At 34.5% G+C, this 27,922-nt stretch overlaps 5 protein-coding genes across 7 annotated transcripts; 2 read left to right on the top strand and 3 right to left on the bottom strand.

Moving 5' to 3' along the window:
• Window positions 1-191: 191 nt before the first annotated feature.
• On the bottom strand, window positions 192-2,102 carry LOC109178321 (2-methylene-furan-3-one reductase-like). Its single transcript, XM_019327952.1, has 3 exons — window positions 1,832-2,102; window positions 1,260-1,746; window positions 192-655 (listed from the first exon to the last, which is right to left on the bottom strand). Exons 1-3 carry the CDS (start codon window positions 2,045-2,047, stop codon window positions 387-389), a joined length of 972 nt encoding a protein of 323 aa, XP_019183497.1. The 5' UTR covers window positions 2,048-2,102; the 3' UTR covers window positions 192-386.
• Window positions 2,103-4,398: 2,296 nt separating this feature from the next.
• LOC109178322 (2-methylene-furan-3-one reductase-like) lies at window positions 4,399-6,117 on the bottom strand. The gene is made up of 3 exons (XM_019327953.1): window positions 5,781-6,117; window positions 5,220-5,700; window positions 4,399-4,922 (listed from the first exon to the last, which is right to left on the bottom strand). Exons 1-3 carry the CDS (start codon window positions 5,988-5,990, stop codon window positions 4,654-4,656), a joined length of 960 nt encoding a protein of 319 aa, XP_019183498.1. The 5' UTR covers window positions 5,991-6,117; the 3' UTR covers window positions 4,399-4,653.
• Window positions 6,118-7,881: 1,764 nt separating this feature from the next.
• LOC109178319 (protein farnesyltransferase subunit beta) lies at window positions 7,882-12,373 on the bottom strand. The gene is given in 14 exon segments (XM_019327950.1): window positions 7,882-8,351; window positions 8,477-8,613; window positions 8,722-8,887; window positions 8,974-9,060; window positions 9,231-9,303; window positions 9,585-9,641; window positions 9,938-10,002; window positions 10,220-10,271; window positions 10,474-10,609; window positions 10,612-10,696; window positions 10,859-10,894; window positions 11,650-11,755; window positions 11,841-11,927; window positions 12,084-12,373. Coding segments are annotated over 14 exon segments (1,437 nt in total). The 5' UTR covers window positions 12,197-12,373; the 3' UTR covers window positions 7,882-8,114.
• Window positions 12,374-17,675: 5,302 nt separating this feature from the next.
• LOC109178331 (formate dehydrogenase, mitochondrial) lies at window positions 17,676-20,423 on the top strand. Its single transcript, XM_019327964.1, has 6 exons — window positions 17,676-17,967; window positions 18,057-18,228; window positions 18,800-19,340; window positions 19,431-19,555; window positions 19,639-19,751; window positions 20,117-20,423. The coding sequence occupies exons 1-6, from the start codon at window positions 17,884-17,886 to the stop codon at window positions 20,228-20,230; spliced, it is 1,149 nt and encodes a 382-aa protein (XP_019183509.1). The 5' UTR covers window positions 17,676-17,883; the 3' UTR covers window positions 20,231-20,423.
• An 835-nt stretch (window positions 20,424-21,258) lies between these two features.
• Window positions 21,259-23,336, top strand: LOC109178356 (uncharacterized protein At4g28440-like). Of its 3 annotated transcripts, none has more exons than XM_019328009.1 (4): window positions 21,259-21,415; window positions 21,649-21,887; window positions 22,644-22,857; window positions 22,942-23,336. In XM_019328009.1, the coding sequence occupies exons 2-3, from the start codon at window positions 21,665-21,667 to the stop codon at window positions 22,832-22,834; spliced, it is 414 nt and encodes a 137-aa protein (XP_019183554.1). In that variant the 5' UTR covers window positions 21,259-21,415; window positions 21,649-21,664; the 3' UTR covers window positions 22,835-22,857; window positions 22,942-23,336. The 3 variants fall into 3 exon arrangements, with proteins under 3 accessions (XP_019183554.1, XP_019183552.1, XP_019183553.1); XM_019328008.1 differs by having other exon boundaries at window positions 21,270-21,415; window positions 21,652-21,887; XM_019328007.1 differs by having other exon boundaries at window positions 21,269-21,415; window positions 21,652-21,887; window positions 22,644-23,336.
• Window positions 23,337-27,922: the final 4,586 nt, after the last annotated feature.

Below are 27,922 nucleotides of genomic sequence, written 5' to 3'. Positions count from 1 at the left end.
AGTGGTTGAAATCTTGAAATGTTTAATTAGTATTGAAAGTTGCATTAAACCTATTAACTCTCCTATTGGTCATTGTAATGGACCTTCTCCGATTATGTTTATGTCTTCAAGTTAGAGTTTGAAGTGTGGTGAAGATCATATTAAATTGATAATGAGAGCCTAAATTGTATAACGTACAAAAAAAAGTCTTAATTTTTGTTATTTAAAGAACGTACAATAAGGGTGGACAGAAATATTACATATAATTATAACATTATTACATTAAGGAACCATGCATTATTACATCAGATTTTTATTCTTGCAAACAAAATAAAAGACCATACTTAATTAGTAGCATTCATGCATGATAAATCTTGGAGCGAGGAAGCTAAGCAGTCGGAATTGAATCAGAGAATTGGATGAACAACCACTTTTCCGGAGGCTCTGCCGGTGTCAAGGTAGGCAAATGCTTCAACAACCTGGGAGAAGGGAAAAGGCCCGTTGGGGTCAATCACTGGCTTCACTTTCCCCTCCTCGATGAATGGCTTAAGTTTCTCTAAAGTGGATCCCTTTGAAATCACTAAATGAAAGGAAGCAGGTGGAAAAATGGCTCCTTCCACTATCTCCACTACATTCCCTCCTTCCTTCACTGCTTTTACAGCCCTTTCACACTGCCCTGTTTTCACATAACAAATCATTTTATCAGCCATAATACAACTAGTTTATGCTAGTTTCTTTTTTTTTTTTTTTAATAATATAGAAAATCGCAACCATTATCAAGGGTAATGTATCCTGAATAAATTCTAATGATCGTAGCCAATGAAGGATCACAAAGGGATTGATACTGTTGTAAACTCGGCCTAGGTGGCGCCATGCCGTGCCGTTTTTTATTGTAGTCGGCCATTACTTGGCTGGCTGCCTAGGCGGCCAACTCGGTCGAGTGGATCAATTTTGGCCGATTTCGTCCGATTTTGACTAATTTCGATCAATTTGACCGATTTCATCTGATGTTGTCTTTCATTAATTATTGATTTTAATATTATTATGATGTTATGACTTATAAATTATCATTATTTTATTTATTTGGATGTGTTATTTGATTAAATGTTGAAAATAGCATCATTAAAATTGTCAAACGCTGCCTAGATTCCGCCTAGGCCCCGCCTATACCGCCTAAACACTAGGCGCTGTCCGGACGCCCGACTAGGGCCTAGGGCCTACTGCAACCCTGGGGATAGATAAACCAGTCTTTTTAATTTGAGGATTAATCTTAATCTTACCGACAGTATCATAGACGACATCGAACTTCTGCGGCAAGTCTTCCACGTTCTCCTTTGTGTAATCAATCACCTTATCAGCGCCAAGGCTTTTGAGCAACTCGAATTTTTTAGCGCTGGAGGTTGCAGCAATTTCAGATGCACCAAACACGTGCTTTGCCACCTGAATCACGAGACTTCCAACACCACCGGCGCCACCCAAAACAAGAATGGATTTTCCGGCGGAAATGCCGCCGGCCTGTTCAAGGCCGCCGTACGCAGTCTCAATAGCAAGTGGAAGGCTAGCGGCTTCAGGGAAGCTTAGATTATTGGGTTTGAGAGCAAGGAGGTTCTCTTCCACGGCAGTGTACTCCGCCAAGGAACCAAATTGTCTGGGATGATCCGTAGGATGTTCGTTTATGTTACCGTACACTTCGTCACCGACTTTAAACTTCGTTACTTCACTCCCCACCTTCACCACTATCCCGGCAACATCGTATCCCGGAACAATCTGCATAATGATATTTCATGTTAGAATATAATGCTTAAATATAAACTACTACGTATATATTAATTGGGACGCCGGAGACGTTTACCGGAAAAGGGGCATCAGTGGACCGGAATAAGCCGAGCATACGTTTGGCGTCTACGGGGTTGAGAGCGGCGGCGATAACTTTGATGAGAACCTGGTTATCTTTAGGAGTTAGAACCGGCAAATCTGTATGAAATTGGAGGACATTTACGGCTTTCCCGTCTTGGGTATAAGCCCAACCCTTCATCGTCGAAGGAATTGCAATGCTCTCTGCTGCCATGAATTAGGATGATGAACAGAAGTTTACTTAGCTTAAATTAAAGATGGTACGTTTTGGTTGTGGATGAAATGAAGAAGGTTCAATCTTGCCACATATATATAGACTTTTCCTTTGCATGTTTCAACGGATCAGATTTATGGATGCATTTTATGTATTTTGCCATGATTTAGTCACCAGGTTCAGTCTTGCAGGATTGCATTAATTGTGTCTTTGTCTTCAACCATCAATTGATGACGTCATGGCATACCATTATTGGTAGTCTGGTATATGATATATTATTACGATATTAAGAGGTCGCAAATAGCAAATGATTTTTCTGCATGTATTTATATACCAAAAGTGGCAAGAATAATAAACTGACGTCACGGCATACCATTTCGATCTGCAGTTCTGCACCTTTGACCTTTAAGGAGAAAAAAAAAATATTTTGTTTTGAGTAACCGAGGATCAACAGGATATGCATTGGTTAAACTTCACCTAATGATTTTAGTTGGCAACGATTACACAAACAAGGTCAATCAACCTATATTGTTTGTTAGGAACTGATCAACTTATAATCTGCTTGTGGTTACCAAGTCAAGTCTTTACTTGAAAAGTGCATAATCAATTTAAAATTTATAATTATCAAGTCAACTGTCCAATCAACTCAATTGAAGTATCATGCTTTTACTAGGTACTTATTATAGAAACCAATAATAAAAATAAAACATAAATACTAAAGGGTCATGTTATATATTTATATCCCTCCACATAAATCATCATTCTATTTTTTCTTTTTACATTTATCTTTCAGATGTGTCAATAAAATTCATTTGCTATTCCTAAATAATTGATTCTACTACAAATTAAAAATAGTTTATTTAACAATTAAATACAAAAAAAAATAATTAAAGAAATAATGAGAAAGTAAATATTAAGAAACTGCAAAAAAAAAAAAACCTCTCAGCCTCTCTGTCCTCCCAAACCTTGCTTCTCGCCGTTCCTTCGTAGGGTGGCCGCCGGCCTCTGGCCGACTCTGTCCTTGGCCAGCGGTCTCATACTTCCGTAGTTATTTTGTTTTTTAGTTTCTCAATTTTCACCACCAAATCTAATCAAGAAGCCCCTCACCATTGTCCACGCTTATTTTTCAACAAAAAGAGAAAAAAAAAAAAAGGCCGTGTCAGTGTTCTTTTCTTGAATCTAGGTAAGGAAGGCTTTGAGTTCTGAAAAAAGACAAGAAGTTCTATGCTTTGATCAAGGACAAGAAGTCCTGGTGTTTTCTTGACAGAAGAAGGAGTGGAGTTCTGTTTTTTTATCTAATGATCTGTGTTTTTCACTTTTTCCATCAGTTATTTTGACAAGTTATTTCCTCTCGCTTCTTTGGCGAGTTATTCCATCTCGTTTCTTTGGCGAGTTCTTTTTTCATTAAGGTGAAACGATTTAATTGATCATGGCGTATGTTTATCTCATCCTGAGCAACGAAGAAGATCTGAACCATGATATGCAATTCAGATTGATGAAGATATTGTCTACGGACATAAGAGCTACAATAGTTACTCAAGTGGTATGCAAGACTTCTCAAACGGAGTCGGTCTTGGATAGCCAGATCATTAACAACATCAAAGAAGCTTCAGGTTCCTCCAATGAATTCAGCTTCAATCTTGTAACACAGTTTGCGATTCAAGTTTCTTTTAGCATTGCTAGAAAAGTTGTTTCTATGTCCGACGGTAAAGAATGTTTTATCATTCTATGGATCTTTATTGTAACTGTTTCATGATTAATGAATTAGCTCTTTATTTAAATTAAAGAAAAAAAGCAAAAAAAAAAAAAAAAAAAAAAAAAGCTAAGGGAATGTAGAAATTAAGAAGGCACAAGTGTCAAATAAACTCATCTATTACTGCGAAGTGCTCAATTCTCACCACGAACTAAATTAAGTGTCAAATAGACCTATTTACCAGCTAAATTTGTTCAATTGGCATTTTTTACAGGCTACTAGCAAGTTGCGTATTTAATTATTATAAATAAATAAATAAATAGAGTAAAAATTAAAAAAAAATAAAAATAAATAAATATCAGCCACCGGCTGTCCTCGCCGGACAGCCGGTGGCTAATATTTTTTTTTAATTTTTTTTTTAATTTTTTACTCTATTTATTTATTTATTTATTTTTAATAATTAGATAGGCAACCTGTAAAAAAATGCTAATAGAATAAATTTAGTTAGTATATGAACCTATTTGACACTTAATTTAGTTTAGTTCGTGGTGAGAATTGAGCACTTCGCAGTAATAGATGAGTCTATTTGACATTTGTGCCAATTAAGAATGTTAATTAGTTGCAAAGTTTAGCATGAAAACTAGGTAAAGTGTTGAAGTTATCAAATAGGTACTTTATTAGTTTATTTATATATTTCTTGCATTACTACTCTACACACCACATTCTCATGCTCTGTGGAATGTGTTGTGCGTGACTAATCTAATAACAAATTCAAGCAATATAATATACATAAATTAAAGTTGTGTCCAAGATAACAAGCTGATCACCATAGCAAATCATGTATTATTAAATATAATGACCATATATATTTAGCAACAAGATTCATAATAGATCTTGGAGAGAGTAGGTAGAATCATGCAATCGGATGAACAACCACTTTTCCGGTGGCTCTGCCGGTGTCAAGATGCGCAAATGCTTCAACAACCTGAGAGAAGGGGAAAGGTCCAATGGGATCAATCACTGGCTTCACTTTCCCCTCCTCAATCAACGGTTTAAGCTTCTCTAAAGTTAACCCATTTGAAATGACTATGTAAAATGAAGCCGGCGGTGAAATGGGTCCTCCCACTATCTCCACTACTTTTCCACCTTCCTTCACTGCTTTTACAGCCCTTTCACACTGCCCTGTATCCACACAACAAATCATTTTATCAGACCTAATAAATATATAGTAGCCCGCACCAACGGTTGATTCTGAATTATTAATTTTTACCCGCATATAGACAGTTCAACGGGTCATAGAGGTAAAAGTTGAAAGAATGATCTCAAAGTGAGGGGCTCGTTATGGCTAGTAAGAAAAGGTCTAGCCTCTATGATTCAGTTAAATTACCATGATTTAACTCCTTCCGTAGAGTCGGGATGTGGGGCCTTAGAGTTGGGTTTCAGTCTTTTGGAAGAATAAATTATTAATCTTAATCTTACCGACAGCATCATAGACGACATCGAACTTTTGCGGCAAGTCTTCCACGTTCTCCTTTGTGTAATCAATCACCTTATCGGCGCCAAGGCTTTTGAGCAACTCGAATTTTTTAGCGCTGGAGGTTGCAGCGATTTCAGATGCACCAAACACGTGCTTTGCCACCTGAATGACGAGAGTTCCAACCCCACCGGCGCCGCCCAAAACAAGAATGGATTTTCCGGCGGAAAAGCCGGCCTGTTCAAGGCCGCCGTACGCAGTCTCAATAGCAAGCGGAAGGCTAGCGGCTTCGGGGAAGCTTAGATTATTGGGTTTGAGAGCAAGGAGGTTCTCTTCCACGGCGGTGTACTCCGCCAAGGAACCAAACAGTTTGGGATGCGCAGGATGTTCGTTTATGTTTCCGTACACTTGGTCGCCCACCTTAAACTTTGTTACTTGACTTCCCACCTTCACCACTACCCCGGCAGCATCGTATCCCGGAACAATCTGCATAATTATTTGTTAATTAAATAGCTATCAAATTAATTATAACCTATATAATATATAAAATTAATTGAGACGTTTACCAGAAAAGGGGGCTCAGGCGACCGGAATAAGCCGAGCATGCGTTTGGCGTCTACGGGGTTGAGAGCGGCGGCGATGACTTTGATCAGAACCTGGTCGTCTTTAGGAGTTGGAACTGGCAAATCTGTATGGAATTGGAGGACATTTACAGCTTTCCCTTCTTGGGTATAAGCCCAACCCTTCATCTTCTCAGGTGCGCTCTCTGCGGCCATGGGGATTAATACTAGAGCAGAATTCACCTAATAAGAGGGTTTTGGTTGTGGGTGGAATGAAGATGCAATCTTGCAGGATTGCATATGTGGACTCATAGAGACCGTACTTAGTCACACTGGGGTTGTAGACTTTTCCTTTGCATTAGGTAAGAGGAATGCCCTGTTGAGGTTTTTTTTTTGTGGGTTTTTAAATTGTCTAAGCACCTTGTGCTCAATTGGCATTCGTATTGAACTCTTATATGGGAGGTTGTGAGTTCGAGTCTCTTAAAAAAAAAGACAACGCATCTAGTTTGGAGCATGGCTTGATGGGACGCAGAGTTAGCTTTTTTTTTTTTTTTTTTTTTTTGATTGAGCCCACTGAATCGGATAAAAATCAATGTCTTTTGCAAAAACTCAATATATTTTCTATTACCCACATGTGCATTACCACATGCAAAAACCTTTTAAAATTTTCTTATTGGGATGCTCCAAGAGAAAATCGAATAGTGTATGTATTTTACTATGATTTAGTTCCGTGTTACCGTCAAGGTTTTGACCTTGGTTTCTTCTCATGGGCCATGGCATACTATTTTTGCACCTTCGGCCTTACGGAGAGAAAATTAAAGCATCTTGCTGGAAGGAAAATTATGTTTCAACTTGTGCGTTTAAGATGACATTAACCATGAATTTATTAATGCTTTAAAGGAAAGGAAACATTGATCAAGAGAAATGAGTTCTTTTTTTTTTTAATGTTACTAGCTCTATTACATTGTAGTATCTGTTCATATACTTTCTCAACCTACTGAAACACCAAGAGCCAATAACGCCTCCACCGAGGCTTGAACTCACAACCTTCCAAATAGAAGTCTAACCCGGGTACCATTAGACCACATAGTCCTGGTAAGAGAAATGAGTTCATTTTAGGGAAAATGACATTTTTTCCTCCTGAATTATATGATTATAGCACATTTTCTCCCTGAATTGTTCATGTAAGCACATTAGCCTCCTCAATTATTTTAAAAGTGGCGATTTCTCCTCCTAATATATTAAATTGACATTTCTATCATTAAAGTAAATATTTTATTTTTTTTTATTGTCTAACAAATTATTGCTTATACGAAAGTTTCCGGTTATGATTCAGATCCAGAACCCAATATTTGGATTTTAGTTTATTAAAAAATTATGAATCAAAAAAATTGAATCCTGAACCGTGAACCGACATTTCCGGATCCGATTCGCGATTTTGAACCGTCTTTATTTTAAAATTTTAATTTTTTATTTTTACAATAGTCTAAATTCAACAATAAATGTATTTTATTTTTGTTCTGTTCGAAACATGAACCGGCCATTCCGGTTCATGATTTTAATAAACTCCAAATATCAGGTTTCGATTCTAAATTGGTGTCCGTTCGGTTTGAACCGAATCGTGGTCATAATTTGTTAGAGAAGAAAAATAAATAAAATATTTATTTTAAGGGTAAAAATGTCCATTTAACATTTCATGAAGAAAAATACGCACTTGAATAATTTAGGAGAAAAAATACTATTAAGTATATAACTCAGGGGAAAAAGTGCTATTTTCCCTTAGTTTTATCATGTGTTTTACTCCATACTTTATTTAAAAAAAAAAAAACCATAATAACGTTACCATTCTAATTCCAAGATTAATACAAAGTTTAAAATTTCTTCGATCAAATACACAGGTCAAAGGTGGCTAACTGGTTGAGGGTTTGGCTTTGGTCAAGTGGAAATGAAGAAAATAGCATGGTTGAAGCTTCGTTTTTCAATGAAGGGGTTTGTTTTGAAGGTTTGCTTTTCATGAGAATCAATAAGCCACCCGAGTATTTGGTACAAATTATCTCAACTCAATAATGTCACGTTACTCAGAGAAGAAAAAGAAACAGAGTGGAAGCAAACAACAATGATGTCCCATACTTTCCAAGATTGCAAATGGCACAAAAAGATGTAGTACGGCGCCTATAATTTGATGGAAAAAAAAATATATATAGGAAGGATTTCGAACAAGTAATTTCACTATAATAAACACTGCAAATCCTTCCCTCACGGCGCTGCTGTGGAAGGACACTGGAGGGAAACCATTGTACGGAGTACATGTTATGGTACAAAAAAAAAGGGAAAAGATCCTCACAGACCTGAGAAGAATTCACGAGCCTCATAGTAACAATCTATGACAATGTTGAATAGAGGGTGAATCCGTTCGACTAGGTTGTTGGAATAAGGACCCAAGATGTCCCGGGGCAAAGGCGGAGTGCCAAAATCACTTGCACAGCTATACTGAGAAATCGAAAGACCACTCAGGCAGTAACATGTATGGTAGTGATCTCTGGCCTTCCCTGGTTTGTCCCTGAAACCGCCCTCTACCTGCATGCATGCGTCAACCATATCCAAGAATAGAGTGAATATTACAAAGATTCTACTGCATATATAGAAACTAAAGTACAGAGAGCAGGATGCCCAAGGTAGTGATTTGCACTTGGGTCCTATACCTGTGAGCAAAGTATGATGTAGCGTTGCAAATTTAGGTTGTCAAATAGAGGTCTCCTAGAAGCATGTCCATTGATAAACTCATAACCAATGTTGTTCAAGTTCTTCACTGGTTCAAAAGCATCATGGCCTGGTCCAGCTGAAAGAAATAAAATTGTTCAGATGATGAATTCAAAATCGTGAGATGCTTAAGTTCAGGAAGTTGGCCACGCCTGTTGAAATAATATTATAGTCAATATTTTAATACCTCCCTGCCTGAGATGAAAAGATTCATCCGTGTGAGTGGATGTTCCTTCAAGGTGGTCTTCTCCATCAGAGGAACTAGATGCAACAGAACCATGGTCACTCCCTGTGACAGAGTCACACTCCATAGCATTCAAATGCAATCTTTGTAATATCGCAGCCACTCCACCCTGCCAAGTAGCATCCATAGGACCATAGCTGAAGAATCTCAGAGTCCCGATATAAAACTTATACTTCTAAAGCCAACTGCTATTACCTGCCAAAATGAATAGCAACCATCTACCAACTTATTTGTTCTCCCTTGGAATCCACCTTCCACTCCTTGCCTGAATACCATCCAATCCTAGCACAAACATTCATAGTATTACATGAAATTGCTAGATAAAGAATTACAGTTGTCCAGCATAGAATATAGATGACCACACAGAAGTCACTGATCAATCATTGGCTGATATACAAAAGCAAGAGAAGTAAGCTCATAGTGAATACTATTAAAAGAAAGAACCAACTTACAAGTAAGCTTTGCAAGTCCAAACAATTAACTTCATCGATCAGAACCATTGCAGCCAAACCACAAAATGTATACCTGGGCAGATAACCAATCAGATCAGTAAGACGTTATTAGTTACATAAGCAGCTAAAAAGATTCACTTTGAGAACAGACAGAACTCTATAGAAATGGTAGCTTAATAACCATACAAGATAATATGTAAATTACATGTGCCCTAAAAATATGCAGTGTGCAGTGTGCATAAATAAGAACAGTCAAAACTCTATAAGACAAGTTGCTAAATGAACAAACAAGAAAATAAGCAGATTTAATTCTCCTATTAAAGAAATATAGAATACATATAGTATGTGACTTACCCACCATGAGCTTCAGAACCTGGTTCTCCAGCAATTCCACCTTCATATGTTTGACAACTACAAATGATCACAGAAATTGTGTGAGCTCATAAAAGTTTAAGCCATCTTAATTCTTCAAATTTATCTGTTGTAATCAACACCAGGACTAAAAATGAGCTCTTAAGTGCCTCTAATACCATGAAAATGATTCAGTACATGACTGCAAAATACACCAGGACATTCTTCTGAAGCACACTTGTCAACTCCCATCAAACATGACTAAATGAGTTACACTGGATTTAGACACATTGTTCATAGTTTCCTGAGGTAAAGAATATGCACCTAGTAGAAGAAGGGAGGTGTTAAAAACAAACCTTACAATGAAATTTCCAACATTATGAGACAGCTTATCATCAAGAATGTTCAGGATGCTTGCAACCTGACCAAATATTGCATGTATTCTATATTAGTTAGTAAACACGCAACACTAAAATACAGTTTGAAAAATAGTTTATAAAAAGGAATGATTTGCGAATAGAACTCTTTAGTTTAAAAAAAAAAAAAAAAAAAAAAAAAAAAAAAGGTGGGGAAGTGGGGGCATTGGTGAAGAAATGAAAATAGCTTAGTGGAGGAAAGGATGCAGAGCTCAAACTTACTGAAATGGCAGTATAGCACGCACGAACATCCACTTCCCCACCATCGTGCATCCTAAGAGCGAATAATTAAATATATTATGGGGGAAAATTGTACAAACGCAAAGTTACTTAGGAGTCCAAGGCCAAGATGAAATGTAGGATTGAACTAAGGTCGCTATAACAACAAAAGCACTTTAATCGGCATATGGTTAATATTCTCAAAGATCCCATTCCCTCTGATCAGATAAAGTGAAAGCAGGCAGAAAAACACATACCTGAAGCCGCCATTTGCTTCTTTCATTCGCAGCAAAAAGGAGTATAATTTATCTCTGAGATATATTACCAAATGTGTCAAGATCACACCAAACAATGCATGACATGTACATAACATAAGAAATGGGGATTGACCAGGCACCTCTTAATTGATGAGAAAGATTTTTGACCTCCCAAAGTTATGAGTGCATTAACTGCAGCATAGGTTGTTGCAAGATGTGGCATCTGACCAAGAGCAGAAGTGGATTTTATTCGAAGAAGATAAACATACTAATTTAAGAACTCCTAGACTTTGAAGTTACAGTACTCAGTTGCATGAAACAAATTTAGTAAACCTATTAACAATACAAATTCAAATAGGATTTAAGCTGCTGAAGATAAACTTGCCTGACCAGGTCCACCGCCATATCCACCATTTGGATCCTGCAGTTATGAAAAAACAAGCTGAGAATATATTTCTAGCAGTCTACTTCCTTGGTTTTCATTTTGGACACCACGTGATGTTTCCCAGCAGCTAGTCCAACTTACTATGGTTTGTTATAAATGGACAAACAGTTCAAATGCAAAGCAAAACATAAACCCAGATACAGAACTTTTCAGAAAAGAGTTCCAAAATAATAATAATAAACACATAAATCTGCTAACAAGGAAGACCGATTACAAAAGAAGTGGCATTGAAAAGTGTGAAGTACCCCGTGGAACTCTTTAAAGAAATGCAATCAAGGCTCAAGCAACAAGCATTGAATTGGACACCTAAGGACGCTCATCTGCACAGATCAATCTAGAAGTCTGCACTTTTTTACTTTTAGGAACCAGATTAGAAAGGGATCACGATTACCATCTCTAATTCTTTTCTTGCAATTGCATAGGAGTTTTATCTCATACCCTTTTCCTCACTACTTGTAATGATAGTTATACCCATGGAAGGATGAACCGAAATCTATGCTCTTTGGATCAATTAGCTTTGAATTAATATTAAATCCAATCCCCTTCTTTTCCAATGTTTATTCAACTCCCACATATTGCAATTGCAGAATATACAAGAACCTTAATTATTAATATCACAATGTAGTCAGAAAGCTATCCTGCTTATTTCATTTTCTCAATATAATAATGATTTAAAATATCAACATTAATATCTCAGACAGCAGCATAAAGCTATACGAAGAGTGACAAACCTGGCAGCGACTGAGAAAATCAATGGCGTCGTCTTTCAATTTATCGTCAATAGACTCGCCCAATAAAGCAATCGAATGGATTATCCAATAGCAAAGCCAAGGTCGACTGTAAATCAGCAAAACCTAGTAACTTCCTTCAAGTAGGATAAATTATTTTAATTATCAAACAAAAACGACGGGATCTATCATACTTGGCATCGAGAACAGAAAACGATGGACCGAGGTGATGGAGTCCTCTGTATAGATACTCAACGTGCTTCTCACGTTGAAGCTCCAAGCTGAAAAGTCCCGAAGAAGATTCATAATCGTTAAGATTGAGTATAAGAAAGAACAACCAAATTGTAAGAAACACACATATATCCTAGTGAACTTGAAGTGTGGATATATGGAGTGAGATGAAACCCTATAAATTAAGAGAGAGGAAGAGAGCTGACATGACGGACTGAGAGTTGGGAGGGATGCTGTAGAAGAAGTTGTAAATTTCGCGGACTTGACGCTCTACCGTCCATTGTTCTTCCTGAGTCTTCGTCCCTGTCGTAGACTCCATCGTCGCTATTCCGACCACCGGAAAAAAGCACTCAATCTGACCGGCGGGCGAAGACCCTGACGTTGACCTTCTATGCTTCCAGCCTTCAACAGTTCAACTTCGACTTCGATTCGCTTACTTGTACGGCCCGCAGGGCATATGCGTTGTCGGCGTATGCTTAACGGAGTACTCGGTATTTTTATTTTTTTATATTTTATTTTACTACGGAGTATACGTTTTACAATAACATTTGACGGTAAACCCCTATACTCTCTAAAATTAGAGATCTAAACCACTTTATTTCATTATTGGAATTTGGTCCACTAATTTTTGAAAATAAATCATACTACATAATAGTTTTTTAGTGACAAGAAAAAATTCTGTAATTATCTAATGGTACTAAATAAATTTTGCTTTGTGATTCTAGTCAGTAAATGACCTATCACTCGAACCAAGAAAGCTCATAGAAATAGGTTGATTTATATTGGTTGTATCATATATAAACTATATGATCAAGTGTTAGTAAGATAATGTAGAATGAGATTAAAATGTATTGTAAATGCAACTATGAAATCATTTATAAAAATCCCAAGAGTTTGTTCCTACAAGTTGCAAATGTGTTAATGTAGTGTTTTTTAGTTGGTGGAGACAGCTAGGCAAACGAGATGGTAATGTCGCTAGACAACGTAACTATAACGAATTAGTTCAATGATATAGTATGGGTAGGTCGGCAAATTATACTAAGAACTAGGGTTTACATTGCATTGTGGACATTGGTCCAAAATAATTTTCAGATAATCTGTCTGCAGTTAACATATTTTGTACTGTAAGTCAACAATTTATGTATTTGTAAATAAATTGAAGATATATTACATGTTAATTATAGACACATAAAATGATAACTATAAACACATAAAATATTAACTGTGAAGTATATAATATGTTATCTACATACATACAATTTTTAGATCATAATCTACAATGCAAGGTCTAACAATTGGTATAGGTCCGTCTAAGTTTATGACTCTCACAATGAGCAATTTATATCCTACACCACGGCGCGCGTTGCACTATGCGCCCAGATGCAAAACGACGTCGTTTTAATTATTTTTTTTTTTGAAATTTCCCGCCCTAGTGAATGGCAGTAGTTTTTTCTTTAAAAAAAAAACCGTTGTTCAAGAATGTACATAATGTTATACTAGAATACACATAATGTTATACATGAATGTACATAATTATATAACAAAATATACATACTCTTTTTAAAAGATAATACACATAATCTAACATAATACATAATAAACATAAACTTTTAACATAATACACATCAACTCTTAACATAATACACACAAATTTTCTGATTCGGATGTACATAATTGTATAAAAAGAATGTACATAATTGTATAAAAAATACACATAACGTTGTGAATAAATACACATAACGTTGTGAACAAATACACATAATCTCAGCAACTTCCTACCGCGCCTCCCAACACTACCCCAAAACGACGTCGTTTTGGGAGGCGCGCGGCGCACAGTGCTATGTGCGCCGTGGTGTAGGATATAACGATTGCTCACAATGCAAAATTGGGCTATGCAGTTTTATTTTTTATTTTTTGGCCAAATCAAAATAGTATTATTCTCATAATATTCATTATTTATACTTACTGTTAGTGTTGTAAAAATCGATCTAGATGGCCACCTAGGTGTCTTAGGTGTCAAGTTGGGCGCCTAACTCGGTTGAGTGATTTTTTTTTTCTTGTTCGACTGCTATTCTTCTATATTTTTCCAATCATGTACTCAACTAATCATCTAATATATGTAGTTGGGGAATTATAACAATCTAGCAATTCATAGTTTTGAGTAAGAAAAATATAGACAATATATATGCTCGGATTACTCGGCCGCTTAAGCGCTAGGGGCGCCCAACTAGCGCCTAGTGCCTTCTACAACATTGCTTACTATTTAGATGAGTAGGCCTATTAAACAACCATATGATTTTTCAAAAAAAAAAAAAAAAAAACAAATAAACCAAAAAAAAAAAAAAAAAAAAAAAACAACCATGTGATCTATAAAAGGTGAAACATCTCAATATTTTTCCATCTCAACCTTACACCTTTTGCCTCGTGTGTTTAGAAATATATAAAGTATATATTCTCACACCTAAACTATTGGGACGTACTACAAGTAACACCATAGCATAAAATATAATACTAATAATAATAAATAACGGAGATGTTATGAAAACATTGACAAATTGGAACAGTATTTATAGCTTTGCTCATATTTATGTTTTTATGATTAGTGGATCATTATTATAATACTATTAAATACAAAAATTATAAATATTAACTTCATACAAAATAGAAGGCATGATGTATACATAAATCACTCAGATTTAAACATCTATTCAATACTTGACATCACAAATTTAAAATTAATGTCAATTTATCATTAACGACGCACTCAACCATCAATAAGTAAATTTTGTGACATTGAACATTTAAAAAAAAAAATTGAGACTGAAATACAAAATGCAGTAGAAAGAGACCGTGACCAAACATAACATTATCATTATAAATTGAAAGACAAATGTGAACTGTATTCCTTAAGATAGATTGTCTTGTATAATTAAGGAGAGCAAGCCACCCACACCAGATAGTTGCTCCATTAGATAGGCTCCGTTTGGTTTCCGTGAAATCGTCTCAATCCATTTCATCAATCATCATGGATTAATAAAATCGGGTTGTCCCTAGTTGTCTAGTTATCAAGTGTGGCACGCATCTACACATGCTCTTGCAAAATCAAAGATAATATTTGCTACTACTACTATTCGCAACAAACAGAACATCAAACAGTCCCATTGCACGTGTTTCCACTATCCATACCAAAAGATGTCCCGGATAAGATGCCAATGGATTCCCACTTTCAAAATGAAGAATTTTCTTTAAAAAAATACAAATCAAATATAGAGCTTTTTAATCAAAATTTTTCATTTTGAAGTTATAAAACACAAAATAATAATTGTGTACATATTAACATTTCATATATATAACTCTAAACAATAAATTATAGTTTATAAATATAAAATTCGGAGGTTACTTGACCCGTCCACGTATATCTATACTATTTTGATATTATTCAATTAATTTCACATTATATTAATTGAAAATAATTAAAACTGATCGTTTTTTTTTTTTTTTTTTTTTAAATATTTCAGTAAAAAAAAACAAAAATTGAAAAATGTTGAAAAACTAGATATAAAATTCCTAAAAGGAAAAATATATAAATAAAAATTATGATCACTTATTTTTCTAAATTAATCATAGCATATTAGGATAGATTTTAAGAATTTGATATATCTTTGTTATCAAAAGGTTGAATCCCCAATCTTAATGTACATATGAGAGGATGTAAATCAACTCAACTGAACAGAGAGATTAACCTTTTGTTTATTGTGCACAAAGAGTATTCCACTTTGAGAGATTGTTCTTACACTGTTATTGGTGAGATTTGACCCCGAATTATTGTTTCTAAACTTTATCACCGTAACCTGTGCTACTTATGCCGACGAATTTAGAGTGCACTCTTAGGGGGGTGTATTCAATCATGACTTTTGTAGAGTTTTAAAGACTTTTAAAATGATAGATTTTAATAAACTTTTATTGACTTTCATAGAGTCGTTCAAAACTTTTTAAAACTATATAAGACTCTATAAAAGTATATATAAAAAACATTCATAGACTTTTATCAACTTTTTAATTTAAAAAGTCTACAAAAGTCATTGAAATTCTAAATTGAATACATCCTTACAAAATTTCAATAATTATGATTCTTATCATTTATAATTTTTTTTACAAAACATTTATAATATATCATAAAATTATTCTTATTATATAGTTCTTCACTCACAACAACATTCTCAACATTATTATTTTTATCCATAGTATGCTGAGACTTATATGCTAATTACTTTTTTTTATATATATATATATATATATATATATATATTATTAATAAACATTAAAAAAAACTATTTCATTATAAATTCATAACAATATTGAAAAATAAAATTTATAATAAAAGAATTGATCAAATAAAATATTTAAAAATATAATTACAAGTTCCATAAAATAAAAAAAATTAAAATTTAATATATATATATATATTACGAATATAAACATAAAAAAAAAAAGGAATAAGGTTCAAATTAGCCATTGAACGTAACCTGAAAATGCAATTAGGCCACTCAACGAAAACAAAGTGCAATTAGGCCACTGAACACTCAAAAAATGTGTAATTTGACCACTGAACACTCCAAATGTATGCAATTTCATCGAATAGCAGGTTACCATCAATTTTAGCAGGTTACCTGCTTACGTGGCAGCTGAGTTGGCATTTAATTTTAATAATAAATTTTTAAAAAATTGAAAAATAAATAAATAAAAATAAATAATAAATAAAGTGCTGGCCACCCCGTCGTGTTTTTATTTTTTTAAAAATTTATTTAAAATTATTTAAAAACTATTAAAAATGCCAACTCAGCTGCCACATAAGCAGGTAACCTGCTAAAATTGATGGTAACCTGCTATCAGGTGAAATTGCATACATTTAGAGTGTTCAGTGGCCTAATTGCATTTTCAGGTTACGTTCAGTGGCCAATTCGAACCTTATTCCAAAAAAAAAATTAAAATCAAAATTTATAGTATTTATATGAATATTATGAAACATATACTAAAATTTGACGATGAAAAATTTGCTTTGTTCATGTATTTAGGGAGAATTAGAGAAAGTTAGGGATGAAAAATTCATAGAAAAAATAAATATCAATATAAACAAGCAATAATGAACTAAAAATAATATTATTTCAAATTTTTAGAGAAAGAATGTAAAGTTCAGGAGAGAGAAAAAAATGGTAGAGTTTAGGTATGAGCAAAATATAGGATAATGAAGAAAAATAATAATTTTATTAAATTTAGATAGGTTTATAAAGTTTAAATATGGAGAAAAAATAGAGTTTAAATAGAGAGAGAAAACATTCAGAGTTGTTAGAAAGAAAATTTTGAAATCTTGGGGTTGATGGTTGGATTTCAACTATGTATATTTGAGAAGGAAAAGTCTACAAAAGTCCTAAAATTAAAAAGTCTACAAAAGTTCATAACTTTTTGAATAGCACATGACTTTGATTCTTTAAAAGTCTTAATCGAATACCACACGACTTTCTTTAAAAATCTTGATTAAATACCGCCTAACTTTTAAAGATTCTCTAAAAATTTAAATTGAATACATCTAAACTTTTGAAGTTCATAAAAGTTTTTAAAACTCTACAAAAATCATGATTGAATACACCCCTTAGATAAGCATTGCAGATTTGTTACTAAATTAAAGAATTAATTTTGAAATTTCAGACACAATCCGAATCACAGCCGTCGATGTATTTGACAACGACGGTCAGTTTGTAAAAGCAGCTCGAAACACGCAACGGGGTCAAACATGAAAGCAAGTATACAGATATTGTACGACAAGTGTAGCGATCCATTATGCAAACGTTGACGGCGTCGCAGGTGGACGAGATAAGGTTTCGATCAGGCCCGAGCCGTCACTTTCCATAATTCGAATCCGTTTCGACTACAAATAGGCTCGGGCTTTACAATTCACACTCACTCACGAATCATAGCAAGCAACTAAGAAGTTATAGAGAGAGAGAGATGGCGATGAGGCGTGTTGCTGCTTCTGGGCTTCGGGCTTTTGCTTCTTACGGGAACCCATCCCTTCTCACCCGACAACTTCACGTAAGCCGTCTCTTCAATTCTTAAATTTGTTTCCGATTATGATCGGAGGTTTTGTTTGTTTGTTTGATTTAACTCCGGCCGGGAAACAGGCTTCTCCCGGGAGCAAAAAGATCGTCGGTGTTTTCTACAAAGCAAATGAGTATGCTTCGATGAATCCCAATTTTGTGGGTTGCGTGGAGAATGCACTGGGTATTCGTGATTGGTTGGAATCCCAAGGTCACCAGTACATAGTCACTCCTGACAAAGAAGGACCCGATTCTGGTAAGAAAAAATGACGATTTCCCCCCTCAAGCATATATAATTTGCTTCAGTGAACACAAACCTTAACAGCTCCGAATTAGATTCTTGATAGATAGTTGTAATTTGACATTTGTGCTTGTTCTTTAGTAGCTGTAGACATGATTCTAAATGCAAGAATTTTTTTAGGTTACAAGAGAAACCCACACCCACAAAATAGGTTGATCATAGCTGATCGGCCCAATAGGATGCTTTCACTGGGAGTTAAACTTGTAGCTTTATGATTATCAAGTCAATAGTTCTTCCCAAAAGATTGAATCTCCAACCCAAGGGCCCCACAGAGCATCTGAGACTCTGAGAGGATGTAAATCATGGTAACTCAGTTGAACACAGACTAGACTCGATCCCTGGTCATTTTTTTTTTAAACTTCACCTCTGTGACCAACTGAACTGCCCATACGGGCATTATCAAGTCAATAGTGTGCCTAACTAGGCTTGATTTTTGCCTAAATGCAAGTATTGTCCATTGTGTTTGAATTTGTGAGTTGTGTGAAAGTAATGGGAAGTTTTGTCTTGTGTTATTCGTGATTAACAGAGCTGGAAAAGCATATTCCCGATCTACATGTGTTGATAACCACTCCCTTTCATCCTGCCTATGTCACGGCCGAAAGGATCAAGAAAGCCAAGAATTTGCAGCTGTTGCTCACTGCTGGCATTGGTTCAGATCACATAGATCTCAATGCTGCAGCTGCTGCTGGGCTGACAGTGGCAGAGGTCACTGGAAGCAACACCGTCTCGGTTGCAGAGGACGAACTGATGCGTATCCTCATTCTTGTTCGGAACTTCCTGCCCGGGTACCATCAGGTCATCAAAGGGGAGTGGGATGTTGCGGGAATTGCTTACAGAGCTTATGATCTCGAGGGGAAAACCGTTGGGACGGTTGGGGCTGGTCGAATTGGGAGGCTTTTACTCCAGAGATTGAAGCCTTTCAACTGCAATCTGCTGTACCACGATCGTCTCAAGATGGATCCCGCATTGGAGAAGGAAATCGGGGCAACATTCGAGGAAGACCTTGATACTATGCTGTCAAAATGCGACATTGTTGTCATCAATACCCCTCTAACAGACAAAACAAAGTAAATTTATGTCTCTGTCAGTTCATTCAAAATGTAAATATGCAACTATGCAAGTTCTCATGGTCTTTCCATCTTTTGTTGTGATTTTAGGGGAATGTTCGACAAGAACAGGATCGCTAAGATGAAGAAGGGAGTGTTAGTGGTGAACAATGCTCGGGGCGCAATCATGGACACTCAAGCAGTTGCTGACGCTTGTTCCAGTGGACACATTGCAGGTAATTCTCGTCAAATCCTATGTAAAAACATCCTTATCCAAGTGCCCCGAGCTGAATCCAGTGCTTTCTTGATCGACGTTTAGGCTACAGTGGCGACGTTTGGTACCCACAACCAGCTCCCAAGGACCATCCATGGCGATACATGCCAAATCAAGCCATGACGCCCCATATTTCCGGGACGACCATTGATGCACAGGTACCAATCCTGTTTTCCCCGTTTAATATGTAGTCTTGTCTTGATGAGAATGAAACGTTTGGAGTCAATACCCAATTTAGTACTCAACTACGGTTGTTTTTCTCGACTTAGTCACCTAATTGAGTCCTGAGCTATTAGAATCAAATGACTAAATGGAGAAAAAACACTATAGTCGATGACTAAATTAGGTAAAAGCACTATAATTGAGATTTAAATTAAGTAAAACCATCAAAGTCCAGTACCCAATTAAGCACAAAAAGCCGTTTATGACTAAATGAAAAGAAAATCACTATAATCGATGACTAAATTAATTCGAAATCTTTGAGGCATGTGTTTATGTAAGTGTTTCTTGAAATGCTTTGCAGCTGCGGTATGCTGCAGGAACTAAGGACATGCTGGACAGGTATTTCAAGGGTGAAGAATTCCCTGCCCAGAATTACATTGTAAAGGATGGGCAATTGGCGAGCCAGTATCGTTAAACTGCTTCGGCATGATGCTGTGTTGTTGTTGGTGTTTTTGTTCAGAATGTCAGTAATAAATAGGCCCTTATCTACAGTGTATTCAGAACACTTGTAATGTGAGAAAAGGAACATTTCTCTGTTGTGGCTTTCAATCCCATCTTTGTGATCTCTTGAAATTAAATTATTACCCAAAATGTTCTGGATGGCCAAATCAAATTCTTGATATATTATTTAAATTAAACACATTGTTAGTTAAAAATCAACATGAAATTGATTTAATAGGGGAATGTAGTTTTTAATTAATAAATGTAGTTCTAAAATTAATATTGTTGAGTATATACTATGGGTGTGTTTGGTAAATAGCTGTTAGTTGATAGCTATTAACTGATTGAGTTAGTTAGTAGGTTTGACTAGTTGCTAGTATTGGCTGATTGTATAAAAATGTTTGGTAAATGAGCTGTTAGTTGATAGTTGATCACATACAAAATGATTTTTTCAAAAAATTAATCTAAAATTTTGCTTTGAATAACTTTTTGAATTTCAGTATTTTGAAGCAATAAATTGTTACAAAAAAACTAATTAATCAAACACTTATACTAATTATTTTACCAAGTCAAATAATTAATAATGATCAAATAAGTCAAAAGACTTATAAACTCCAAAATCGGTTGGTGACCTATAATTGTAGGTCACTAGCGTTTCAATGAATTTTCCGTATCGAATACCAACAACCAGTGACGATTCGGTCGTCGATATTTGATGTCAAAAATTTGCTAGAAGGTCGCCGAAACTTTAATGATGCAATTACAGGTCACCAATCAATTTATGAACTTTATTACTCCAAAATAACATGTTTATAGGTTTAATTGCATCATTTAAAAAGTTAATTAATTTTTATTCCGTATTAGTCGATGTATATTACATTTATTATTACCCATCTAGAGTGGATTGCTCCGTACACATTACGGAATGCTTTTACAACCAAAAAAAAAAGGCCATATCAAACGTGGACGGCTGCGATTTTCTGAGAGATTCCGGAAGATCAACGATCAGCACTGAAACGTCTGAAACAACAATCTCGTTCAAAAGCCGATTTGGACGGACACTACCATCAGAACTGTGTAGAAAAAATCTCAGATTGCATCTGTTGAATTTCATCCGCCTCGCTCGTTCAGTCTCTACCTTTACCAAAAAGAATCAAAGGTAATTAGCTCGTTTTACGGAAGTAATTATTCATTATTTTAAATTCATTGCTGTTACTGCTTCATTGCTTGCGATCTGATGATGTTTAGGGCTTGATTCAGTTCTTCTCCGATTTCAATTGCGTTCATATTTTGCGTTGTATCAGGAAAACGAAGCTTCTATTAGATTTTTAGTTTTCCTTCAGAGTTTTATGAATTTGACGATTGATTAAGTGAAATTTGATTTTGATCTAGTAGAGTTTTGTTACAAATGGCTGAAGCCAAATCAGCTATGAGGAAGCCGGTTTTCACTAAGGTTGATCAGATGCGACCGGGAACTAACGGCCACAACCTTGTCGTTAAGGTTGTTAGCTCGAAGATGGTGTTGCAGAAGGGCAGACCAGATGGACCCCAAGTGCGTCAAATGCGGATTGCTGAATGTTTGGTGGGAGATGAATCAGGGACCATTCTATTTACTGCTAGGAATGAGCAAGGTACGCTTGTCTGCTCATCTTGATTATTTTGTCTACATATTTGTTTAGATATTTCATTTCTAGGTGTTTTTCAACCTAAATTTTTGAAACATTTTGATGTGATCTTCTTTGTTCAGCATGTGAGAACTGAGAATACTGTTACTGTTTTCATGGATGGAAATAACCGAATTGAAGAAACATAGTGTGATCGAATTCACATGGAGAGAACAAAATGATTATCCTTTTGTTTGTTTTCTGAGGAATGTGTAGGCAAGAGGATAATGCTGCAAAAGTTTTTTGCTAGGAAATAGGAGTAGTCTAAATTTAAAAGTGCTCATATGTTTTAAATTATAGATTCATACTTCGTGGTTAGATATATTTGAATTATTATATCGTGTTTTTGTTTACTGGATTTGCATCACCTAACTATTCTTTTAACATAATTTTAGGTTTTCCAATGGTTAGGGACAATAGTTTTCTACTCCTTTTGAATAAACATTAGTAGAATGCAAACTTTGTTTTGAAATCTGACTTTCTGCTTGTCATAAGAACGAAGAGTCTTTTATCTATACAATTATATTGGTTCTTGACTTATTGCTGGTGCTGTTATCTGCAGCAACAGTGCTGTTATGGTAGTGTCTCAAATGGACTCCAAAAAATTGTCCCTTGGTTAATCCATATTTCGTTTTTTTCAGTTTCTTCCTATATTAGGAAGGCATTTGAGCCAAGACTGATTTTTTGTGTGACTGATTTTTTGTGTGAATCCTTTTGATGCAGTGGATTTAATGAAGCCTGGCTCTACTTTAATCTTGCGGAATGCTAAAATTGACATGTTTAAGGGGTCAATGAGGCTTGCGGTGGACAAATGGGGTCGCATGGAAGAGGCAGAGCCAACCGCCTTCAACGTCAAAGAAGATAACAACCTTTCACTCGTTGAATATGAGTTAGTCAACGTGGTGGAGGAATAATGAGCTCCGGGTTTGAATCCATAGTGAGATTTTTGGGGCCAACTCAACTGAATCAGGCAAGATATGGATTTGTGGGTGAGAAGTGATTATGTTGTTTTTTTCTCCAGGTGCTCTTGTTTGTGTGATGCTAAGGATGTTTCGATTTAGGAAGACAAATCTTGGATTAAATTCAGAATGAAAGAAGTTTCAATATACCTCTGTGGCTACTACTGCAGCTGGCTGGTCTCATCAAATTAGAACCCTCTGCACCAGAGTCAGATGCAATAAATGGACTTTGCTCATATATGCCCAGGCATCGAATGCTCCCAGCGCTTTGAGATTATATTATATATTATATAAATATATATATATGTGGAAATAATGGAGTATAAAATGGATTGAGAGAGATACTGGCAATGTAGTTCCTTGGGTGGTTTTAATAATATGTAATCTTTGCCATAAAAGTAATGGATGGATGCTTTCTGCTGTGTTTATGAAGATGTGTTGAACTTTTTATTCATTTTTCCACCCTTCCCTATAAAATAGATTCTTAACATGATTCATTTAAGGGGAAATTATACTTTTAGTTTCTTTATCATTGTGAAATATAGCCACAGTCTTCCCACAAAAAAGAGGTGATTAAATTTGGTCTTTAATTTTCTCAAAAAGTTCAAACACCCACAATATTCATTAAAAGTTATTATATGTACTTAATAAATAAAAGTTCTGGGTCAAGCGGTAATGACATAAGTGTTATTTTTCCTTACAAATAAAAATCTTGATTTAAATTATCATATGCATTAGAAGTAGAATGAGCTTGGACCATTTTTATTATGCGGGTTCAGGAAAATTATCTACTGGACTATATATAATTTTTAGAGTAAAAGAGTAAAAATTGTTGTAATATTTTACTCCGTATAAAAGTACCATTGTACTAGATATTGCCTAAAAATTGCCATCTCCCCAGATTATTGCCTAAAATTCTCATCTCCCCAGATTATGAGACCCGAATGGTTGTTACTCTGTCAAGAATGGCTATAGATGCATTGTTTGAAAATTATGAGACTAATAATGATGGGGTATTTAGCAATTGGACCACTCTATGGAAGTTAAAAATTCTGCCTATATGGAAAACCTTCCTATGGAGAGCTATTAGTGATATCCTACACACTACCAATAATTTACTTATAAAGAGAGTAGAAGTTGATCTGATGTGTACATGTGTAGGATCATGAATGAGGATGCTATGCATTCATTAGTATTGTGTGGCTATGCAAGCTTCATATGGACTCAATCCAGATTTGGTCGTCTTCTCCAATGGAGAAGACGGCCGTCTGCTCGTCTTCTCCATTGGAGAAGGCGGCAGACGGCCGCCTGCCGCCTTTTCCATTGGAGAAGGCGGCCGTCCGGTCGTCTTCTCCACTGGAGAAGACGACCGGACGGCCGGAAAAACTCACCGGCCGCCGGAAAAATTCGCCGGTCGCCGGATTCTATCACCGGTGGCCGGATTTCGTCGCCGAAATTAAAATGACCTGTAATAACAGGTCATTTACCGGTTTTTGGACTTCATTGACCAAATTTAACATGTTTGAGTGTTTAATTGACCTTTTTTTAAAGTTTAGGGGGCTAATTGACCTTTAGGGTAAAGTTTAGGGGTCTATTTGACCCTTTTCTCCCATATAAATAGATTCTTAACATGATTCATTTAAGGGGAAATTATATGCTTTTAGGGGATGTATTCAGTCATGACTTTCATAGACTTTTATGAACTTTAAAAGTTTGGAGGTATTCAATTCAAACTTTTAGAGTCTTCAAGCGGTATTCAATCAAGATTTTTAAAGAGTCTTTAAAAGTTGTGTGGTATTTGATTAAGACTTTTGAGTTTTTAAAAGTCAATGTGGTATTCAAAAAGTTATGAATTTTTGTAGACTTTTTAATTTTAAGACTTTTGTGGACTTTTCAATTCTCAAATATAAATAGTTGAAATCCAACCATTGACCCCAAGATTTCAAATTTTCTTTCTAGCAATTTTGGATGTTTTCTCTCTCTATTTAAACTCTATAAACCTATTTAAATTCAATAAAATTATTTTTTTCTTCATTATCCTATATTTTTCATCATACCTAAACTCTACCAATTTTTGAAATAATATTATTTTTACTTCATTATTGCTTGTTTATATTAATTTTATTTTTTTCTATGAATTTTTTTTATCTTACTTTCTCTAAAATCTCCCTAAATACATGAACAAAGCAAAATTTTCATCATCAAATTTTAGCATATGATTCATAATATTCACATAAATACTTATATATTTTGATTTTTACTCTTTTTATGTTTAGATTCGTAATATATATATATATATATATATATATATATATATATATATATATATATATATATATATATATAAACATAATAAGTCTCAATCAAAGTTATATCCCTCATTTATGTCCATATTTTTAATGCTAACTATTTTGTATATTGTGCTTTTAGAGTTGTACTATACAATTTTTTGGACAAAAATACCCTTACCGTTATAACTTTCGTTACTTACCATGCACATGCATCTACCATATCTTTTATTCTTTAATTATAACAAAATATTTGTAAAACATTATATATTCATTATATATTAGATTAATATAATAAATAAATTTTATTTCACTTTGATTTTAATTAGTAAAAATTTGTTAGTTATTTTTAAAAATATAAATATTGGGCATATGTTTATGCGCATCGCGCATAAAAAAGACTAGTATATATATATATATATATATATATATATATATATATATAGAGAGAGAGAGAGAGAGAGAGAGAGAGAGAGAGAGGAGCGCTCACATGTGGCCATGTTGTTAGGTGTGGTCATATGGTCAATTATAGACCATTAGATTAGATAGATCTAATGATTCATATTAATCAAGATTTTTTCCAGTATTTTCGCGCACATTCTCCTACCCAGAGAACTGTAAGGGTAAACTTGTCATAAAACACCGGAATAGGAAAAATCACATTGTTGTGTGTTTTATTACACTATTGGTGCATGTTGTCAACACTGTTGGTGTATTCTGGAACCCGACCGCTATAAATGGCCATTGTAATTACCATAACACGGGAATACACCATTGGTGTGTTTCACTGTGGTGTGTTTTATTACACTATTGGTGTATGTTGTCAACACTGTTGGTGTATTCTGGAACCCGCCCGCTATAAATGGTCACTGTAATTACCATAACTCCCCCACTTACTAAAACGCGCGAAAATTCTCAGAATTACCACTGCCTTTAGATTAAACTGATTCAACGACCCAGATACGACCACACGACCATACCTAATGACATTACCACATATGAGCGTTTTTCTATATATATATATATATATATATATATATATATATATATATATTAACAACAGGTTACTACGAATAACGAATTATTGTTCGCAACAACAAGTTAGGAGTTCGCAACAACAAGTTAGGATTGCAAACAGTAGCTCCTTATTGTTATTTGCAGTCTCAAATTACTATTGCAAATAATAGTTCTTTGCATGATGCCTAGCAATATATCAAGTATAATTTTATATATATTATTAATATTAATTTTTTTTATGCAACTTATAATTATATTTTTAAATATTTTATTTGATCAAGTCTTTTATTATAAATTTTATTGTTCAATATTGTTATGAATTTATAATGGAATAGTTTTTTTTTTTTTTATGTTTATTAATATATAATAATGTTGAGAATGTTTATGTGGATGAAAACTATATAATAAGAAGAATTTTATGATATATTATAAATGTTTGTAAGAAAATTGTAAATGATAAGAATCAAAATCATTGAAAGTTTGTAAGGATGTATTCAATTTAGAATTTCAATGTTTTTTTTTATAGATTTTTTAAAAATAAAAAGTTGATAAAAGTCTATGAATGTTTTTTATATATAATTTTATAGAGTCTTATAAAGTTTTGAACAACTCTAAGTCAATCAAAGTTTATTAAAATTTATTATTTTAAAAGATTTTAAAATTCTATAAAAGTTATGATTGAATACACCCTCTTAGTTTCTTTATTAGTGTAACATAGCCACATTAGTCTTCCCACAAATAAGGTGAGAGTTAATACCCAAAATTGTCCTCGACTATAGTGGTTTTTCTCAATTTCGCCCTAAATGGCTTTGGTGACCTAATATTGTCCCAGACTTTTGTGTTTCGCTCAATTTATTCCTCCGTTTGTTATTCTGTCAAATTGATGTTAAATAAAGGGACAATTCAATAATATCAATATTGACTTCTCTTTACTTTCAACATGCGAAGTGAGAAATCTTTCTTTCTTGCACGAATTATACTCAGAATTACTCCTAGACCTACGAATCAAATTTTATATTCGCATGTTTAAGAGTGATTTTGGGAGTAATTCGTAAAAAAAAAAAATGAATTTCGCACTTCACATGTCTACGAGTAAAGAGATGCCAATTTTAAAATTACTGAATTATCTATTTATTTAACAACAAATGGACGGAATAACAAATGAGAGACTAAATTGAGCAAAAACACAAAAGTTTGGGACTAAATTGAGTAAAAACACAGAAGTCTGAGACAATATTAAGTCACCAAAGTCGTTTAGGACGAAATTGAGAAAAACCACTATAGTCGAGGACAATTTTGGGTATTAACTCAATAAGGTGATTAAATTTGGTCTTTAATTTTCTCAAAACGTTCAAACACCCACAATATATTTATTAAGAGTTATTATATGTACTTGCTCCTATAAATAAAAGTTTTACCAGTAATTTATAAGATCAATTTACATTAATATTAACAATGATACTATGCCAAAGACTTTGCATTGTGATCAAATAGTATAAATGTAAAGTGTGATTTCCTCAAATGGGAAGTCATAGTTCCGAACTCAAAAACAATGATTCCTCAAAAACTCATTTGTGGTCTCATGACCTCCCTTATGGGTGAGTCACTATATATCATCTGAGCACAAGGTGCTTGACATTTACAAACATCATAGTTCCGAACTCAAAAACAATGATACTTCAAAAACTCATTTGTGGTCTCATGACCTCCCTTATGGGTGAGTCACTACATATCATTT

The sequence above is a fragment of the Ipomoea nil genome, unplaced genomic scaffold (genome assembly GCF_001879475.1).
Source record: "Ipomoea nil cultivar Tokyo-kokei standard unplaced genomic scaffold, Asagao_1.1 scaffold0813, whole genome shotgun sequence".
In the NCBI taxonomy this organism is placed as follows: Eukaryota; Viridiplantae; Streptophyta; class Magnoliopsida; order Solanales; family Convolvulaceae; genus Ipomoea; species Ipomoea nil.
This window is presented reverse-complemented; position numbering and strand designations above follow the sequence as displayed.

Excerpts from the sequence above, each read along its gene's own strand:
- LOC109178321 (XM_019327952.1), bottom strand. The coding sequence starts at position 2,047 with ATGGCAGCAGAGAGCATTGCAATTCCTTCGACGATGAAGGGTTGGGCT. Across the intron at positions 1,747-1,831 it reads CCACTGATGCCCCTTTTCCG|ATTGTTCCGGGATACGATGT; the intron begins GTAAACGTCTCC and ends ATCATTATGCAG. Across the intron at positions 656-1,259 it reads TGTCGTCTATGATACTGTCG|GGCAGTGTGAAAGGGCTGTA; the intron begins GTAAGATTAAGA and ends ATGTGAAAACAG.
- LOC109178322 (XM_019327953.1), bottom strand. The coding sequence starts at position 5,990 with ATGGCCGCAGAGAGCGCACCTGAGAAGATGAAGGGTTGGGCTTATACC. Across the intron at positions 5,701-5,780 it reads CGCCTGAGCCCCCTTTTCTG|ATTGTTCCGGGATACGATGC; the intron begins GTAAACGTCTCA and ends ATAATTATGCAG. Across the intron at positions 4,923-5,219 it reads TGTCGTCTATGATGCTGTCG|GGCAGTGTGAAAGGGCTGTA; the intron begins GTAAGATTAAGA and ends GTGTGGATACAG.
- LOC109178331 (XM_019327964.1), top strand. The coding sequence starts at position 17,884 with ATGGCGATGAGGCGTGTTGCTGCTTCTGGGCTTCGGGCTTTTGCTTCT. Across the intron at positions 18,229-18,799 it reads CAAAGAAGGACCCGATTCTG|AGCTGGAAAAGCATATTCCC; the intron begins GTAAGAAAAAAT and ends CGTGATTAACAG. Across the intron at positions 19,341-19,430 it reads CCTCTAACAGACAAAACAAA|GGGAATGTTCGACAAGAACA; the intron begins GTAAATTTATGT and ends TTGTGATTTTAG.
- LOC109178356 (XM_019328009.1), top strand. The coding sequence starts at position 21,665 with ATGGCTGAAGCCAAATCAGCTATGAGGAAGCCGGTTTTCACTAAGGTT. Across the intron at positions 21,888-22,643 it reads TACTGCTAGGAATGAGCAAG|TGGATTTAATGAAGCCTGGC; the intron begins GTACGCTTGTCT and ends CTTTTGATGCAG.